Consider the following 19,484-nt stretch of genomic DNA (forward strand, 5'->3'; position numbering starts at 1 on the left):
ATATCCATGCCTGGAATTATTACCTGAATACAGAAACGAACAGTATAAATTCCTTCATCATTGTACTCAGGTGTAATAATGACTTCTGATATTCGTGAAACCTCGGTTAGAACAGCAACAGCACTCAAGAACCAGCAGTCACCCAATCGACCCTGCACAATGGAACATCTGAACCTTTTAAAAAAAAAAACTGAAGAAGGAATAGCAATGCGATCATTCTCTGTTAAAATTTAGATTGCAAAAACATGCATGAATAAGAAATTATTGTTGCTATTTCAAATTGAAAATAAGAACAGCTATACCTGACAAACATCAGAAGGATTAACAGCACCAGAAAATAAGCAAGGACGAGAATCCACACGGCTCTCTTTCACTATTTCTGTTGGCCTCATCCACTCAGAAACAACCTAGGATGGAAAGACAATACGAGATTATGGACATCATGTAACATATTTATCCAACAGTTACGCCAGTCTGAGAAACTTACAAGCAATTTTGAAGGGGGGTTATCAGGATCCACAAACAAAGATTGATCACTGGGAGGAAACTCTTGATCCGTGAAATGTGTTTCACCTCTTGCAGAAAGAGCTTCCTTAACAGCCATTTCAATAGAAAGCATCCGTTGATTGATATCGTCCTGTGTTTCCATCCTCGGTTTCCTCAATCTTCTGGTGACAGAATTCATTTCGATCGCCACACCCTCACGGTCTGACCTCCTTTTTCTCCCACTTGAGTATTGTCCATCCCAATCTACATCATCCCTATCATATATATCAACATCTGCAGGATCACTCTCCCAGTCATCCGCCTGAGTAAAATACAGAAAGTCCCCGTCAATTCACAAAATGCAACTAACATCATGTAGAATTGAATGAGAAGAAATATTTCTCGGACACTGAAAAAAAAAAAGGATAACAAAACCACTTCAAGATAGAGAAATACAATACTACTAAAATCTGATATTGTAATTCTAGACACATACTCTGGAAGGTGAATCACCATACTGCCACCCATCTTCTGGGAGATCAACTATGTTGTATTCGTCTGAGCTCGTAGCAGCATGAAGAGCCACTATCTCATCTTCAGTTAAACACCTCCCCCATAAGAAGGCATCCATTATATGCATCTTGGAATCAGCTCCTTCACTATCTGATCTTCCAAATGCATCCATATCAGTTGGTGGTCTAATGCCAATCCAAACTTCTGTGCCTTGTTCCCAAATTCCATTGCCCATATGCAATGATAATCCACTCTGATATCCATCGAAACTACCATCCAAATAGCAAGTAGCTTCACCTACTTCAGCATCAATAGTCACAGTCACAATATGCCACCTGCAAAGCAGTTGCAATAGATCAGTTACATTGGCATCCCAAGGTAAGAAGCCATCAAATCTGAGGGGCAGAACTAGGTTTGATAAATTTAGAGTGATGCAAAGGGGTCCAGGCATGCCTCAACGTTTGAGGTACGTGCCTCAGCATCGGAGGCGTAATCCACACAAAGAACATGCCTGATGGGCATGCCTTTTCAACTGTGGAAAAAACTAAAAACTAAAAAAAAAAACCGTTTCTATACAATGAAGTGTGGAATAGTACTTTGGATATTTATTTTTTTCATGCTTTTCCTCAATTTATGTGAAAAACCTTTTGAATTCTTGTGTCCAACAATTTGAATCCTTATGATTCAATTCTGGCAACATTGCTGCTGACTGAGTTTGTCAAGCATAAATTGCTAGAAAGCAGAAAAGTAAGAGCCGCAAACTGAAATAATAAAAAAATAACAAGGAAATGTTAAATTTGGGCAGAATTAGGCACAAACCTTCCATCAGCAACACCTGAAGCACCAACACTCCACTCTTTTGACACAGTAGTTTGTCTATCACCTTTAGTAACTAATCTGAGGCCAACTTGTCCAGCTTCGATGCCTTGTTCCGAACCAGCAACCAGAATTTCCAAGCAAACTTTCTTCTGGAATTCAGTTCCTAAAAGATAAACTGGTCCAGACTCAGGCTGGATCATAATTGCAATGGAAAAGCTAACCTTTTGACTCAGACAAATGCTCGGATCAATCTGACCACAGTGTCTGCCACTTGTGCGTGGTTCATCATCAAGGACACATACAGCACCTGTAACTCCCGTCTGTCAAGATGTTCACTCAAAATTTTAAAACAAAAAATTCAAAAGGTTCACAAGTTATTATTTGGAAATAAAATCCATGACTCTATTGCGAACATCTAGAATTCACAAAATTCAAAACATTTTGTTTATAGATATAGGGTTTATAGTTCGCAAATGAAGTTGGGTTCAAGGGGATTTGAACCTAGGACATGGGAACAACAATCCACACGTCTTACCACTTAGCTAAGTTGGCACTTCACATAATTCAAAACTTTTACACAGAACAAAAGGAAACATGACGAAAAATATCAGGGGTACAATATATATTCTTGCAGACCCATAGAGATTCTCAAGAATATGAACAAGATGCAACATTAAACCGCAGTCAGAATGTATAAATAACAGGAATAAGACACAAGTTAACAAAACATTTGTGTACTTAACTTTTCAGGCGTGCATTTTAAAATTTCCTAAACCTTATACTCAACCAAAAAAAAAAATTCCTACAATGAGGAAAATATATTGGGTGTTGCAAAAGGCAAGGTGATTAATTACTTTAATATAGGATGAGAACAAGGTAAGGGAGTGAGAAAGATATATACATACTGGCAATAATGAGATATTAAAAGAAAATACCTATATCATGTATGATGTATTTAGAGCAAAGACAAAAGAATCTTACTTAAATTTTTGGATAAGGCTATGATGATGATGGTAATGATGACCATAAATCTTAGTAAGAAACAACTAGATCAATGCAACATGGAGTGCAATTTTAAAGATTACCGAATGATGACTAAATAGGGTTTGGAGCTAGAAGGAAACACACATTCTAGAGAGACCAAGGGGCATATAAAATTTTCTAGAATTAGGATAATTGAAGTCGAAGAAACGTTGGCATTGATGAAACAATAAATGTTCTGGATTTAGAATGTATAGTCCCGATAAATTAGACATTCAAAAAGATTTATGAAAACTACGAAAGTGTTGATGAATGGAGAAGTATTGGGAAAGGTTTAAAATCGTGTCTAGTGCTGTCAAATATTTTACCTATGCCCGATTTTGGCCACCTAGAGAATCCAATTGCCTAAACCACACCCACTTTAAGCAAGGTTTCAAAAAGTGGGGTTAAAATAGTTATTTTATGTAGTCTTATGGATAAAAATCGAGATTTAATTGCTCAATTTTAGAGCATAAAGGGGTGTCTCAAATATTCACCCAAACATTGAGGGGCATGTATAAATTAAAAGGCGTTTGAGAGGAGATAATAAACTGCTTGAAGACAAGGAATGATGAATTCCTCACAGGTTTCTAGGAGCAGTTTTGCATTGTTAATGCAGAAAGGAACAAATATTGAATCAAAAGCGAACCTGCTGTGCCCGACGGGTCAACTGAGCAGTGCGAATGCGGTGAGCAATGCTCGAAACTCTCTCTCGAGCAAAAGAGTCATCCAAAACAGAATCACCGCCCACAGCACGCACTGCAGCTGCCATTGCCGCTGCATCCCTGCTACCAGCATTTAGAATGGAAGGAAGAAGAGAAGCCTCAATCTCCTTCCATTTACGTTCTTCCTTCTCCAAGAGTGCTTTTCTTCTTTCCTTTCCCTTCCCTTCCTCTTCACGCCTCTGCATCAAAATCTCTTCCTCCATCTCCTTTTCTCTTATGTAGCTATAACATTAATAAAGGTAGAATCAAGAGTCAAAGACAATAGAAGAAATTTTCAAAGTCGGCTTGAAATGAGAATGAAGAGACCATGTGATAAAAGGTGATCTACCTCTCCTGAATAAGTTCAAACTGCCTACGGTCTTCCGGCATCCATTTCTTAATTTTCTTGGCACTTAGGTCTGAAAATCCTATGCTATCTAGAAAAAGTCTCAGACGGACTTCATCCTGTCATAACACAAAAAGCAGCCCATAAGTAGCATATAACAGTGCCAGGTATATACAGCTGAAATAGAAAACAGTTAGGCAACTTATTTACCTGTACCCGCTCTGCCTTAGCTGTCAAACCAAGCAAAAGAAGTAAATAACCACCAAACTTATCCCACATATATACCCACTCCGTATCAATAGCCTCTTCTAAAGCAAGAATGCGTGCATGAGCACACATTTCTCTCCTGTAGCCTACATCAGTGGCTGATTCATGCCGAAGCGTCCTTCCCGTTCTAAATTTGCAGAAAAACAGCCCCGCGGCTAACTCCTCGTTTCTCAGGCGATCTCTCAATTTCATTACATCAGCTCTAGGAAGCACAAAATTTCCTGCCCTGTCTCGCATGATGGTAGGATCTCCAACTAAAAGAGCAGCTGAACTAGCAGACCTCTGGGGTGCCGAATAAGTTCCAGAAAGAGCATTTCTGGTCTGCATGGCCAAAGAAGCAACTTCACGGGTTAACTATTTTCATGACTTTCAAAAGTAGATAATCAAACAAGAAAGTAAGGGGTTCCCTATTTAAATGGTTATCTGACAAAAGCAGGAAGGTACAGTAAAATGCAATATCATGGACCTTGGAAGATAATCTACTAACTCTTCAAGGAAATGATTAGAAATTAATTGTACATTTCAAAGCATGAGAAATGAAAAGTCTAATAAGTCCTAAGGAAGATGTACAAGACACAGGAACAGTACTCCCAAGCCAAAAATTACTGCTCAATCGACCAGCTTTTGCACTTCCCTCCGGGATCATTAAAAGTCTGAAACTATGGTTTTAGTATCTAGAAATCAATGAAGGCGTAATGTAACACAAGACCAAAATGATAAAAAATCATAAGCATTAGAAAAACTCCCAGATTACTAACCATCTTGATAATTTTTAATAATATTAAGAACCTTCTGCATCACGGATCTTCGTATTCCGAAATGGATAAATAGCAGCAAAACAGAAGGGAAACACAATGGAAGACACTAAAACAGATTGTAGACAACTCATTTTATTATCTGTCTACCAATATTCAGTATGAGCAGTTAACAAACCATGTCCTGTTTAGACCTAAAGTTGTTTACCCAACTTTATGGTTTTGGTCAAAAGTTGCTGGAACAGTGAAGCTTAATTACAGATAAAAAAATAAGGGTCAAGCTTGTCGAACATAATTTTACAGGTTAGAAACACAATTTTACAGTTTAGGACACAGACAAGGCATATCAATGAATTCAACCGTGATCAACGTCACATCATTTTAAATTGAGAAGATCTAAGAGTAACCACAAAGAAAATATGTTGTGAATGCCATTTCATGGAAAATGCAAACCTACTTTAGTGGCAGAACGAGCAATAGCCTGAATGACAGTTTCCTTACTAAGGAAGTGCACAGAATCCTCCATCATCTGGTGATAGAAACAGAAAAAGAAATAAAGAAAAAATAATGAATTTCAGTAAAAAGTAGTATATGAGCATCCATTAAGCAAATTGAAATACCTGACATAGAAAATGGTACTTCTATAATGAAAATATCAAAATGATTTACTCCGGGTTTTCATCATTAAAGCCATTCAATCTACATACAAACCTTGAGTGTCAGGCATGGACGAGATACGGCAAACCCAAAAGCTACAACCAGAGTAATTGCAGATACAGCAGCCCCCGCAAAAGGTGGATAAATTTTCAAACTAGCTACCACACCCCAGCCCTCAGTTGCCAATGCAATCCCATAAAGTACAAGAAAAGCAACACTGTAATGGATGAAGCAAAAAAATCAGAAACGGACAGAAAAATGATTGAACATAATAAAAAACAAACTAAAAACCATCAATAATAAGTTAAAACTGAGTCATCAAGAAAACAAATACATGCACCTAATAGAGCAATTATCAACAAACCTGACATTTTTTGCACAATCGGCATGAGTGTCATAAACATATACCGGTAAAACTCTCGGAGAATAGACCACAATTGGAGGTGACAGAAGCACCTGAAAAAAAATTATATATTTTTCATGAAAAATCAAGGGAGGAGCAGAATTAAGATGAAATACCTCAACTAATAGTCAAAAATAAATGAGAAGCACTGAATAGTATGTTCAGTTGACAATAATAAGATGTTACTCACAGTCAACGCCCTTCCAGCAAGAAGAAACAGAAATGAAAAGTAACCAACAGACGCGCCAACAAAGGGTTTACCTGCAAAAAAATAATATCATTCAGATGTTGGAGCGATGTAGCTATCTAAAAGTAGCAAACCAAAGCTGCCACCTAAGCCACATAGGATTAAATAAGCAATATGCCCGTAAAAGCAGCAGTTGTCACCTTCGAACAATCCAACCACAAATGCAGCCAAAGCCAAAAGAAAAGCTAGGAAACAAACTAAGAACATCTGTGTCCTGGTCAAATAGAAATTGTTCGAAGCCCAGTAGTGGATAACACCAATAGCTAGGACAATGAGAAGGACAACTAAAAGGAACGCAAACCCTATCTGTTGCAATAACAAGAAAAAACAAAAGACAAAAAAGTAATATAAGTAGACAGGTGTAATATAATGTTACAATGAAATACCAAATAAAAACAAAAGCCAAACTAAATCAAGAACATTAAAATAAGTACCACACACCGTCCAAGGCTTAATTATAATAGTAACAGCTGATATTGCTCCAAGAAGAAGTAAGAGACCAATGCCAACAAATACATAAACACCTCGAGAAAGTTTCCAGTCATCATCTTTCCTGGAAAAATAAAATAAAATAAAAATAATGAAATCGTGACCAGTTTTAGAAGCTGACCTTATCCTTGTTACACCAGAATATGCAGTTGTAAGTCAAAGTACACAAATATACTCACCATTTATGTAGACCAGAACACAGTGATAGCACTGCTGGAATGCAAATCAAGGGAAGTAAAGCAGCAAGGAAGTCACCCTTTGTTGGAACTTGATCATCTCGAGAATTCACCACCTCCAAATATGATGCACCACAAAATGCGACAAGAACAACTACAACAAATGAGAGTGACAAGGATGATGAGTAGATTATTAATAACTTCCAAAAGAAATTTTAACTGTTGAATGAAACTCGTGAGACAAGAACAGTTCCACAAAAGCTTTCAGATCTGATATGAAAGAATAGGATCATGAGATGAACGCATATGTGCATAACTTACCAGAAAACACTCCGACACATATAGCAGAAGAGAGAGAAAATCGATAGGTTGCAAACCAGGATATAATCGGCAGTCCACCAGTAACTATGAGAGCAATGGATGAAGCCATTGCCCATCCAAGGTACAGAGATGATTCATAAGGAGAGTTAAAAGTTCCCTCATTTCCAGTCCATCCCTTGTAGGCTAGATCTTCTAACGGCTTAGAAGATACTATTGCACCCAGAGCAACTATGGATCCAGTTAATATCGAAATGCACACTGCAAGGACAATACCCTGACATAGACACCAAGAATGAGAAATGAATAACGAACCATATGCAAACAAAATAGCCATTTCATACCAAAAACTAAACTTCAGCAATAAGCATCAATTAAATAACTGAATAAATTTTTTTTTTTGATAAGTGTAATATATTAAATGAAGGAAAAAAGTACAAAGAGGCCGAGGAAGCCTCTAAGAGAGCAACAAGCTAAAAAGAAAACAAAACATCAAAAACTACATAAAGAATTCCATCTAAAAACGAAATCATCAAAAGTGATCCCCTTGAAATCGATGTTCTGTTTCGCCCAAAGATATAATAAGCCCAAGATCTCCAAGAATATGCCGTGAGAGCTTCTCATTCTATTGTTAAACACCCTGTTATTTCTCTCGTTCCACACACCCCCCAAGCTATAGCCGAGGGAAGAATAGCCCACAGAAATCTTTTCCTGGAAGAGAAGACATTACTGGCCCACCCTTCTAACAACAGGGAATACTTACAAGGAAGGACCCAATGAATACAGAAAAGACCAAGGAATATTGACCAAATATGGTAAGAGAATGTGCAATGAATTAAAAGATGGTCGACAGACTCCCCATCTCTCATGCAAAGAGGACAACAATTTGGAGTGATCCACCCTCGAGCATCAAATTGTCCAATGTAAGAATCTTCCAAGGGAAGCCAACCAAACAAAAAAGGATAATAAATCTTGTCGATGAACCCAACAACAATTCACACAGAATTCTCTCTAAAAATTCAACCTCAAACACAAATAGTGAATACATGGTCTGACAAGGATTCTGCCAAAGATTCACTGGATATTAGAAGGCGAAAAAGCTGATATAATATTTTTCTATGAACATGCTCAAGTACATACAAGGATACACTCACAATTCACAAAGCAAACCCACATATACATCCATGAGCACTTAACATGCATACCATGCTAGCGACTACCAAAATGTGAATTAACTACTATGATCAAGAAGTTACTGAAGTGATTTGGCACCTGATAAATGCAACAAAATCAACAAGAAAAAAATTACCATGTGCCATGATGAAGAAATGCACTTGATCTAGAGAAACACAGAACTAGCCAAATTCCATGACTAAAAATTATGAAGTACTGAACTAGGATATAGTTTCAAAATTATAAGGTAAGTGAGAATCCAATGCACATGAACAAGCAGCAAACGAATTTATAAAGTTTGAAAACAATAACAGCAGACAAACTGATGTGAGCAGAGAGGAGGAAAAGGGGATTAGAAGCAGAAAAATCACAAGCGCAAAAAAAATTACAAAAGCCAGATCAGATTTTCCCATGTGAAGAAATTTCCAGCAATAACATTTTATGCAATGCATAAAATATGGGGATTTGTTTCTGAGAATAATTTCAAAAAGGACACCCATGTAATATCTAATCAGAGCCTTAAATGGATTGCTTATAATTTGTTGTAAGTCTACATAAATGAAGGTGCTAAGTTGGTTAAAGTTTGCTAGTGTTGATGCCACGACCTGGGTTCAAAACCTGCCTTCACCTACTTATTACTAACCCACTTGACTGTAAAAAAAAAAAAGCAAGTTTGCATAAATGTACCTTAATATATAAAACAACAACTCCAAATGAATCCTGAAAAGGTCAACAAAAACAGACCTATTCAAAAGGAACTGGTAGACGACCAGTCTGACCTTTCCTCTCTGGTCAGTATGAAGAGGACTCTTATATGAGGTAAGCTAGTCTGAGTTTCTTCTGATATCTAGTTTCGTACCATCAGGTTCTACAAATATGATTTCTTAGCTACTTATTTGAGTTCAGGAGCAGACCAAGCACCATGAGTTGCTCTTCAATACCAAACATCTGAAAGGGTCAAAGCTAATGAAGATGAAACAAATTAATCTAATCGTTTCAGTGGTCACTAATAATCACACAAACATAAGAGTTCCACCTCAATGGAATCATTATGGACTACTCCAGCCCACTTGTGTTTGCACATGCCTCTATGTGTGAATGAATGCTTGTCTATTTGATTACTGTCTGCATTTATCATGTGAGAGTCCCAATAAGCATATGTAAGGACATGTGCATTTAATATGTATAAGCACTCATTCTTGAGCATGTTTCACTACAGCTGCAATACAAACCTCTTTTGTCCCAGGGGTTCGATGGTTGCCTCCATGACTTGTGCATTCTACTCGAGGAATCCAAAACTGGTAGCCATTACGGATCCATAAAGGAATAGCAATGGAAAGGCATGCCACCATAAGTGGGACTGTCAAAGACAGTCCAAGTAGAACAGACGATTTGCTGTAGAAATAAAGACCAAAGCATTACATAATGAGCAACAAGGGGAAAACGGCAGGTATAATAGATTATATAAAAACGAAAACAGATGTTAAGCCATAAAATAAAATATTGACTTTAAGCATGGCACAGATAATGGAAACCACTGCCACTTTTTCTCTGCAATTACATGAACTAACATGTTAACCTTCAGGATTTATTTGAAAACTTAGCTTCATCAGTTATCCATGTCTTGGTGTATATAGTTAATTTATTGATGGGGAAAAGATTAATGTTATCCAAAATGTAATATGTGCTTAGGAAATCTCTGTGAAAGGTAACTATAAAGTAACATATCTTTAGACGAAGTAGATTACAATCGAATCAAAGGTGATCTCGGTCATTTAAGCCATCATATACAACAAATCTTCAACATTTTAGTGGCCAGTGGTTCCCTATGTCCTCCAAAAACATCCGGCTCAATCATTCCATCCTTATGGATATCGTAACCAAAATAGCAAAAAGGGTAGCTTCAGGGTATTTCTTCACAAACAATTTTTTTTAACCATGGATCAAAATCTCGTCTGATACTGATGTAGCAAATAGCAGAATGATAATTGCCCCATCCACTCATCCCTCAAAATATCGATAATTAAGGCCAAATTATCGTACGTATTGTACTTATCATGGTAATTTCAATTTCTTGCTCAAATTATCAATTCCTCAAAAGAAAGTGTATAGACCGCCTTTTTCAAAAAACTATTTAATAAAGGGGACAGTCAAAAATCCCCTCTCCAAAGCAAAAAAATTGGAATGCATTTCAACCCATACTTGCAACTAATCTGCAATCACAGAAGACTGGCTGCACAGCTCTTAGTGACAAAAAAAGGAATAGAAAATAAAATAATAAATATCCCCCCCCCCCCAAAAAAAAAAAAAAAACAGCAATTACAACAAGCTCATGGACACATGGATTAATTTGGAATTAAAATACTACTAAAGAAGGCATGAAACCATTTTGTTCAGTCGATAGCACATAAAATAATTGAAAACCCAGAAAATATAAAGGATGTAATGATGTATTCAAAAAGGATAAAGAAATATCATACCTCAAAAATGAAAGCAGCAAGCCAACAGAGGTGCTCAACAGCCAGGCAACAAAACCATACTGAATGTTCAGCATAAAGTTAGAAACAGTAAATCCTAGAGATGATACTCGAGGTTTCACAGATGCACAAAAACTAAAGAATAAACTCGATTTAAGTGCAAGCAGGCGTGAAATACGCAGAACATGAACAATAAATGCATGTCATTTGTATGATAGTACACAAGATTGCAATGGTACAGGTACGATATTGCAGTCCAACAGTGTCAGGCATAGGAACCACAAAATATATAATTTCATGGACTCGGTATTATATGAAAATTAATTTAGAACCATTGTATCAGATATTCAAATACTTACATAAAATATACCAAAATAGTGTCATTTCCACAAACCTCTATGATAATTCAACTGCCCGATTATTGTTGTAAATACTTCACGTCAAGAAATATTTCCATGAACAATAAATTTCTAGCGAGATCAACAAATTTCAGGTACAAAGTACAAGATTTCGCAGAATATATTTTGACAAACAGTAAATTTCAACCCACATTCTTTTTTGAAGAAAAAGAAAGATATTAAAATTTTATGGGTAAGTTCATCACATCTAGGTTTCAACTTTCAAGTATTTTGTCACATCTGTGAATGACTTTTCAAGAATGGCTTGGTTATACATGACTTGTCAATTTGTGTTTTACAATCTGATCATGCTTTAAAATACTTCCCTAGTGATTTAGTGATCCATTTCCGTTCTCTTGGCATTATCCATTAGTCGTCTTGTATACATATACCCCTATTGTAATAACTTGTTTGCATGCACATGCACATACACACACCAAAAAAACAAAAATTACAACACTATAAACCACTTTCGCTTCTCTACTACCATTAATATACCATTTCCATACTCTAAGCTACATTTAGTACAAAATAATCAATCATCTACATAAAGCTCAAGAAGCAAGATTTAAGGAACTATGCAAACATTCAAGATCCAAAAAGCTTCATCTTCTCTATGTTTAGATCTTAAGCAGGTATTTTATTTTGAAGTTAGTTCAACCATAATAATCAATTGCCATTCTACGGTGGCTTCTTCTTTATATAGCGTAAATTTAATGACCCAATTGGAAGTATGGGCATTAATGTAGTGCTACAAAGAAATCTGCCATTATTTGTGAATTGTGTGGCTATGTAAGCCAGAGTGGCATTGCACGTCACAAACACGTTGTGCACATGGCGAATCAAGGGACTATGATACATGAAAGATGGTGGTAGAGGTGATGATGATCTTTATGAATATGATACTCCCCCTATATCAAGGGACTATCTAGACTACCAGTTTCACCACCATATCGAGCACCTAAAAGATGAGAGTTATTTATAGTTTAGCCACTACGTAGGAGTAATCTTGTAATTGTGGATTAAAAGGGAAAATAAAAACCATAAAAAAAATGGGAGATTTTCTTAAGTTCTCTACTCTTCCACCCATCCTCATATTCCTCCTTCCAACATATGTAATCTAACTTCATGACTAAATCAATAAAATATCAAACAAATGTCGAAAAGACACAAAAGCAAATGAAAAAAGTTGAAATTTAGGCAAATGTCAAAAAGACACAAAAGCAAATGAGAAAAGTTCAAATTTAAGTAAATGTCAAAAACAAAACAACTGCTTTTCAAAGAAACGGCCCTATGACAAGTAACATTGTGGACTTCTATCAGTATCGCTTTGGAAAAATGAAAATCAGAATGCATGCAGCAGTAACACAATGAGCAGAATGTAATCGAATGACACAGAGAACCATCTAGCAATACCACATAAAAGTGACCATCCTTCCAAAACACACCTCAAACTCAATTTAAGACAAATAATGGTAACTTAATTCTGATCCAATCATATTGATAATAAAAAAAAACCCAATAAAACATGTAAAGTGATCAGCATCCAATTTGACATCCTACAAACCTAAATTGCAGTAAATCTGTGCAGTGTACCTTACGGGGTCTGTTTGTCATGGTCATTTCTTTTGATTGAAGCGACCGAAGGAAAGCCATAATCGAGCAAACAACCGGGGATAAAAGCAACACTGAAATGCCAAATTCAAACTGCAAATGCAAAGATTTAACGTATAAATATATCAGCAAGCATAAAATAATATCAAAACGCATCTAACCAGAAGAGTATTTAACCAAACATAAGAACACAAAATATGCTCAATGCCATGTATTAATGACAGGAATTCCTTAAAAGAAATCCTTGTTCTTACCTGCTGATGTGTAGCATTTATCACTTTAATTGTCTTTGGGCGAAAAACTGCCACGATAACTGTTTCAATGACAAAGATAAAACTGAAAAGAACCCATGCTCGCTCTGGTGTCCCCGCAATTTGATGCAAAATAAGTCTGGAAGTTTCAAGCCATTTTTCTAAACCCTGACGTCTCAGTTCTTCGGACAAAGAAATTTGATTTGGCGAGATATTGTCCAAGCTGTTTGAATCAATGACAGTGACATCTCTATTGTCTCGATGATCACGATCTGCATCTAGACTACTTCTCTGCAGTAATGCTAGAATAGTTGGATCCAATCCCTTTTCTTTAAGCATCACAGCAAAATTGGGATCTAAACCCTTATCTTGCAGTAGGCTAGCCAATTCAAGATCACCTTGTCTTGCCTTCCTTTTCAACATAGACGTAACCCTAGGATCATTCAGTCTTTCTTGAAAGACCTGAGCTAAATTTAAATCCCATGTCTGTTGATTTAACAAGGTTGAAGTACTTGATTCACAGCTTTGAGTTTCCAGACCACCACTAGATGACACCAAAAAATGACTGTTGGGATCAAAATGTTTATCAGCAAGGGCCATTCCTACTTCAGTTTCCTGAACAACTGAACGGCAAGAACTGCTACGCAGTGCTAAACTTGGCCTCCCACTGTCTATACTCTTATCACTATTAATCCCTTCATGGGAACTAGCAGTGCCACCTAGAGCAACATTATTCCAGCTACTAACATCACCTGTGCAATGTGTTGTACTTCTACAAATGGCTTCAATACCATTGCCAAGGTGACTTGCTTCAACACTAGTACTAAGTTTTGCACTGGAGCCACAACCTTCGGAAGAGCTAGATGAACTATTTTGTCCTTTCCGTCGAAATCCCTCTCTAAGGCGAATAACGGTACTCTGTAGGGCATCTCTCCTTGCAGTCAATGGATTTGTAACTGATAGATGACGAGAAACAGCGGCACCTAACAGTACAGAGGCGACAACTGCATAACTAATACAATGTCCCAAATACCTGAAAGAAATGACAAGAAATGTGACCTTGGCAAATGAAAACAAACAAATCTAGCAACATTAAAATTCCATTCCAGTAACATGAGGAAAACCACAATTCTCAGATGTAAGGGCAGTTAAAAACCAGTAATGCACTCCGAAGCAAATGAGGAAAACCCGAGATGTTCCAGCAACAAACAGTGCCGCAACACGACTCTTAAGAAGTTCAAAACCAAACAAGCAAGCCCCCATGTTCCAGTCTACAAAAGAATAAATGCAAGTGAAACAAATGTGATCCACAGAAATATACCTGCATAGCATGAAGATATAAATGCAAACACACAAAAAATTGCAGGGCAGCAGAACATACCAAGAACAACAACAGCACCTGACGTCACAGCTCCCAACCAATGTGCCTCCTTTGCAGTATACCCATACAAGATGGAGTACACGAGAAGTACCACCAGAGACCCAAGGTAGAGAAGCCCCAGATGCAAAGCCCTATAGAGTCAACTAAATCAGAACAAAATGGAAAAAATAGTGTTCAATTGTGTGTAAAATGGAAAAAATGCTGTTCAATTGTGTGAGTGATACGTAAGCCAGTAAGATAGGCGCTTGCAGGAGCCCTGACTTCGGCTTCTTCTATCCCATTTAGTTCCAACTTGGACCGCGTCATTGTTTCCTTTGCCTCTAGTAGCAGTAACAAGAACCATCCATACCCCTTGTAATGAGAAAGGTAGGCCTTTTCCATGGGTCTTAACACCCATTATTTAAAAAAATCCCTCTATACCATATTTCCAAAATAGTTCCTAATAATTACTTAGTTCTTCACATCCCATTTAATCCTCTATGGAGCCCATTATAACTAATTAGTTTCCATCATCATCACCCAAGCCTGATCCCAAATCTATGGGTCGGGAAAATGCATCAGGTTCCTCCATTAAATTCTATCAATTGTCATCAAATCCACCCTCACTACTTAAATCCACATCCTATTTTGGTTTATTGCTCTTTTAGAACCACCTTCAACCTACACATTACTTTTAATCAGGGGCGTAAGCGTCCTTTGTTACACATGACCAAACCATTTCAATTGCCTTTCCTTAATTTATCACCCAAAGGAGTTACTCCTACATTTTATAGAATGCATTCATTTCCGATTTTTTTTTCTTAGTCACCACATTCATCCCTCTCAGTAGCAATAACAGCAGTAATAAGTAATAATATACCATAATAATAATAACAACAACAAACATAAAATTGATAAACATAAAAATTAAAATTAAAAGAGGATAAAAAGGATCAGGAACAAAAAAAGTAAGGGCTTACCTACTGGATTTCCGTGTATATAACTCATTGGGGTCAGGTGGTTCTGGTAAGCAAGCCACAGGACCTACTTCAATGCAATCAGAATAAGCAAATCTGTATGACCGCCGCACATACTCATCCACATCTAAGCCAGTTCCTGGGGCATTAATATTTTGAAAGTATATATATATATATATATATGTTAATCATTAGCAGCTTTGAATGGTAAAATGGTCGTCCTAGTGAAAAAAATCATTTCATACCATATCCCCTAATCCATGTACGACATGAATTAATACCAGGTGAAGAATTAAAGTGGTTACCATTGAAGACCATCCTGCAAATAAAGAGCATGTTGATCGCCAATGCAATTGCTGATACACCAACAAAGAAGCCCGAAGGAGAATATCGCTCGGATGCACTTGAACCTGCTGTGACATACAAGGCACAAAGTTCGTACGCACAGAGGAGTGCTACAGCCAGAAGAAGAAGGATAGCAACAGCCCCTATTTGAAGAAAAAATGAATTGCAGAGTATCATAATGGAGAAAAATAACTTCAATTCTTTGAAAAACAAAAACAAAAAACACTTTAAAACATAATGATGCAAACAAGGTTGATTTGAGTTCCCTAACAGTAACAGCAATCAGAAATACTTCCATTGACATAATTAAGGACATGAATACAGGGGTTGTAACTAGTGTGAGGGAAAATAGAGAGATAAATGAGTTCCCAGTTATCATTTTGAGTTCCCTAACAGTAACAGCAATCAGAAATACTTCCATTGACATAATTAAGGACATGAATACAGGGGTTGTAACTAGTGTGAGGGAAAATAGAGAGATAAATGAGTTCCCAGTTATCATTGGTCTACATCAAGAATGGACTTTTAGTCTGTGTTTGTTTACTCTAGTGATAGAAAAAGAAATTGTGCATATTCAGAAGCGCATACCTTGGCGTTGGGATGTAGTATTACTTGATGAGACTAGAGAGGGAGCCAACACAAAACTAAAATTTTGGATGGAAAAATAGAGAGAAATGTTGGAATCCATGGGCTTTAGAATAAGTAGAACTAAGACTGAGCATGTGGAATGTAAATTAAGTACTAAAAACAAGTAGGAAAATATCCAATAAAAAATCGATGGTCTAAACGGAAAATTTTATAAGATGGCAACAAGTCCAGGGCTTTAGAATAAGTAAAACCAAGACTGAGCATGTAGAACGTAAATTTAGTACTAAAAACAAGTAGGAAAATATCCAATAAAAAATCGATGGTCTAAACGGAAAATTTTATAAGATGGCAACAAGTCCAACTATGCTTTATGGAACTGAATATTCAACAGTCAAGAAGTATCATGATAATGAATTGAACGAAAGACAAGGGCGTTAACATGGATGAGTAGAAACACTACAAAAGATAAAAATTAGAAATGAAATCATGTGGAGAATTTTAAGAGTAGCTCCAATAGGTGATAAACTATGAGAAAGTCAACTACGATGGTCTAATCATGTTCAATGAACGTCGATTACAGCCTTGGTTAGAACAAATATTCAAGTTGAATGTTCGAACAAGCACGAGGAAGACCCAACTAGTGAAAGCAAATATGAAAACTCTTTCAATAACAGAAGACATGGATCTGGATATACTGGAATAGAGGAAAACACATCATTTAGCAGACCCCAAACTCTTCCAAACAGTTTTCCAAACAAATCTACGAGTGCGGGAACTTCAAAGCATCGTATGATATGAGGTCCACATAGCAGTGAAGTAAAACCAAGATAGGATATGTAAGTCAAAAAAAAAAAATTCACAATGCCACAAGGACATTCACCAGAAACAAAGAAAAAAAATAAGAAAATGAGAACCAGCTATGAACTAAAAAGAAGTGGAACCACAGTACATTCCAACGCCAAAAACTTCTAGGTTAATCAATGCAACTGGCACAGCTTCTAATTAAATTATTAAAACAACACTGTGACATTGCATGGCTTCATAGAAATTAGACATTCCATGAACATAAGTGACTGTTGGCTGTGAATCCAAAGTGGCCCAACCATAAATGCCTTCCAGTCCAATGTTCTCTCTAGATTTTCCATGTCATGCAAAAAAGAATTTTCCAGTTAAAGATTTCGTGCTTCATTTAGGGGTTGAGCTTTCTTGGGATTTTGGTCTCAAACGAGACTTCAATGATAGGGAGGTTCAGGATGCAATGAGTCTCATCAATCTTATCTCTCAAATCCCTACAGACTCCATGGTGGAAGATCGAAGTGGGTGTATTTGTAACCAGGATAGTTTGTTTTTGGTTAAATCTTTTCATTCCTCCCCCTAGCGCCAAAATCTTCAAATGCTTTCTTGGTAGTCACCATTTGGGGCCCCAAGTTCCCATACAAAATATCCTTCATTTGGACAGACACATTGGGGAGTATTCTAACTCTGAGAATTTAATCTCTAGGATGTCCTTCATTGCTTCCTAGTGGGAATTGGTCAATCACCTCCTAATCTATTGTCCCTTTGTTGGACATTTGGTCTCTCTTCTTATCCTCTTCCATGTGTCTTGGAGCTTTTCCAAGTCATTGCCCTATTTCAAGTTGACAGATGACTTCTTTGTCACATAGAAAGAGGATATTGTGGTCCCTAAATCCATGTCCAGTTGTTGGGATATTTGGAAGGAAAGAAATAGTAGGGCCTGTGTTGGGGAGGAACAGTCCTCCCAAGAAGTGATCATTTCAATTCTGTTTAGATGGGAAACCATGTGTATGGCTAGGTAGAGTTGGCTGTATTATTTCATGTCTGTTGTGTGTGGCATGCCTTCTCCGCCTCTGGCTTTTCTCTTCTTCTATTAATATTTTTTATCAGAAAAAAAAATTGTGGGTAAAATAAAGGACCAGCAGTAGATTCACCGTTAATCATCCGGACAAGCAGCTTCAGAACAAATTATGACGGTCCCAATCACATAATAAGTTATACAATACAAAGAGGGTAAAAGCTGAGTATCCAAAAATGAATGAAGGCTGAGGCACTACATACTTGAGCTTTGCCATTGTGTCCTCCACCAAAGCATGATAGCATAGAAAGCCAAAAGAAGAGCAGTACCAGCCATTATCACAGCCAATCCAATAATATCTCTACCCAACATTGCAATCAACCAGCTCCCCCAGATGATAAGCACCACAATGGGAGAAAGAACAACCATCCAAGCAGACAAAGACAGAAAGCCACATATTACACCTAATTGAGGACCTTGTATGATTTCTGGCCATTTTCTGGCAAAAATCCAGCTGACAATGCACCCAAAAAAATATATATATAAGCACCAATATAAAACAACAAGATTTAACAAAGGTTAACTGCATCAGCATGTTAAACAATGATATAAATTTTTTATAAGAAACAATGATATAACTGAAAGCAAGAGGTATTTTAGGAACCTGAGACCAGTGATTTATAGTAGGGTAACCCACCCCACACCAACCAAAAAATGAAACAGACATAGATGGAGGCAAAACAGCATGAAAGCAGCTTCAAGAAAATTTATGGCACAATACCAAGATTGTAGAAACAGATGCCTACCGTCCCACACTGACCAAAAACTGGAATAGACATATTTTATGAGAAAAAAGTAAACCATTTATAAGCGTGTTTATCACCCATTGGGGATTAGTTTGTCTTCAAATGGGACCCGATCATCTTCAGGGAGATCAGTTTCTAGAGTTCTTTTTGTTCTTTTTCAGGTAGTACCTTTGTAGGTCACCTAGACCTCTTAGGAGATTTGAAAGAAAATAATCCCATACCACCACAAAATTTACATTTAGTTTCATCTATTTGTATCTCAATCTCACATGTGAAAAAAGTTGCTACAAAAAGTCTGGACCTTTCAATACGAAAACAAAAAGAATACATATGCACATGTATTTAACACTTCCAAGTTTTAAGCATTTGCATTTTGGAACCACGCACTAGCAACACACATACATACCAATTACCAAGAAACTGATTCAAAGGAAAATCAACTTCCCGTTAATAAACCTTTGTCACTTAGATATTTAAAAGTG

The 19,484-nt window shown here is 36.9% G+C and overlaps 1 protein-coding gene across 4 annotated transcripts in view; it reads right to left on the reverse strand.

Annotated features, from left to right (window-relative positions):
* Positions 1–19,484, reverse strand: part of DEK1 (calpain-type cysteine protease family) — a 32,466-nt gene that overhangs the window by 7,871 nt on the left and 5,111 nt on the right. For all 4 annotated transcript variants that reach the window (XM_086422730.1, XM_086422729.1, XM_086422728.1 and 1 more), the window contains exons 3-27: positions 18,460–18,710; positions 15,756–15,938; positions 15,454–15,589; positions 14,495–14,625; positions 14,270–14,384; positions 13,117–14,146; positions 12,845–12,955; positions 10,854–10,912; positions 9,606–9,768; positions 7,204–7,477; positions 6,886–7,036; positions 6,659–6,770; positions 6,358–6,523; positions 6,161–6,231; positions 5,932–6,023; positions 5,622–5,784; positions 5,368–5,439; positions 4,099–4,476; positions 3,892–4,007; positions 3,488–3,785; positions 1,819–2,138; positions 983–1,334; positions 488–808; positions 303–407; positions 24–152 (exon numbers count right to left, since the gene is read on the reverse strand). In XM_086422730.1, the coding sequence (XP_086278856.1) occupies positions 24–152; positions 303–407; positions 488–808; positions 983–1,334; positions 1,819–2,138; positions 3,488–3,785; positions 3,892–4,007; positions 4,099–4,476; positions 5,368–5,439; positions 5,622–5,784; positions 5,932–6,023; positions 6,161–6,231; positions 6,358–6,523; positions 6,659–6,770; positions 6,886–7,036; positions 7,204–7,477; positions 9,606–9,768; positions 10,854–10,912; positions 12,845–12,955; positions 13,117–14,146; positions 14,270–14,384; positions 14,495–14,625; positions 15,454–15,589; positions 15,756–15,938; positions 18,460–18,710 (5,299 nt within the window). The remainder of the gene's footprint in view (positions 1–23; positions 153–302; positions 408–487; positions 809–982; positions 1,335–1,818; positions 2,139–3,487; positions 3,786–3,891; positions 4,008–4,098; positions 4,477–5,367; positions 5,440–5,621; positions 5,785–5,931; positions 6,024–6,160; positions 6,232–6,357; positions 6,524–6,658; positions 6,771–6,885; positions 7,037–7,203; positions 7,478–9,605; positions 9,769–10,853; positions 10,913–12,844; positions 12,956–13,116; positions 14,147–14,269; positions 14,385–14,494; positions 14,626–15,453; positions 15,590–15,755; positions 15,939–18,459; positions 18,711–19,484) is intronic.

This window comes from Akebia trifoliata, chromosome 14 (assembly GCF_017979445.1).
Source record: "Akebia trifoliata isolate Shusen 1 chromosome 14, ASM1797944v1, whole genome shotgun sequence".
Classification (NCBI taxonomy): domain Eukaryota; kingdom Viridiplantae; phylum Streptophyta; class Magnoliopsida; order Ranunculales; family Lardizabalaceae; genus Akebia; species Akebia trifoliata.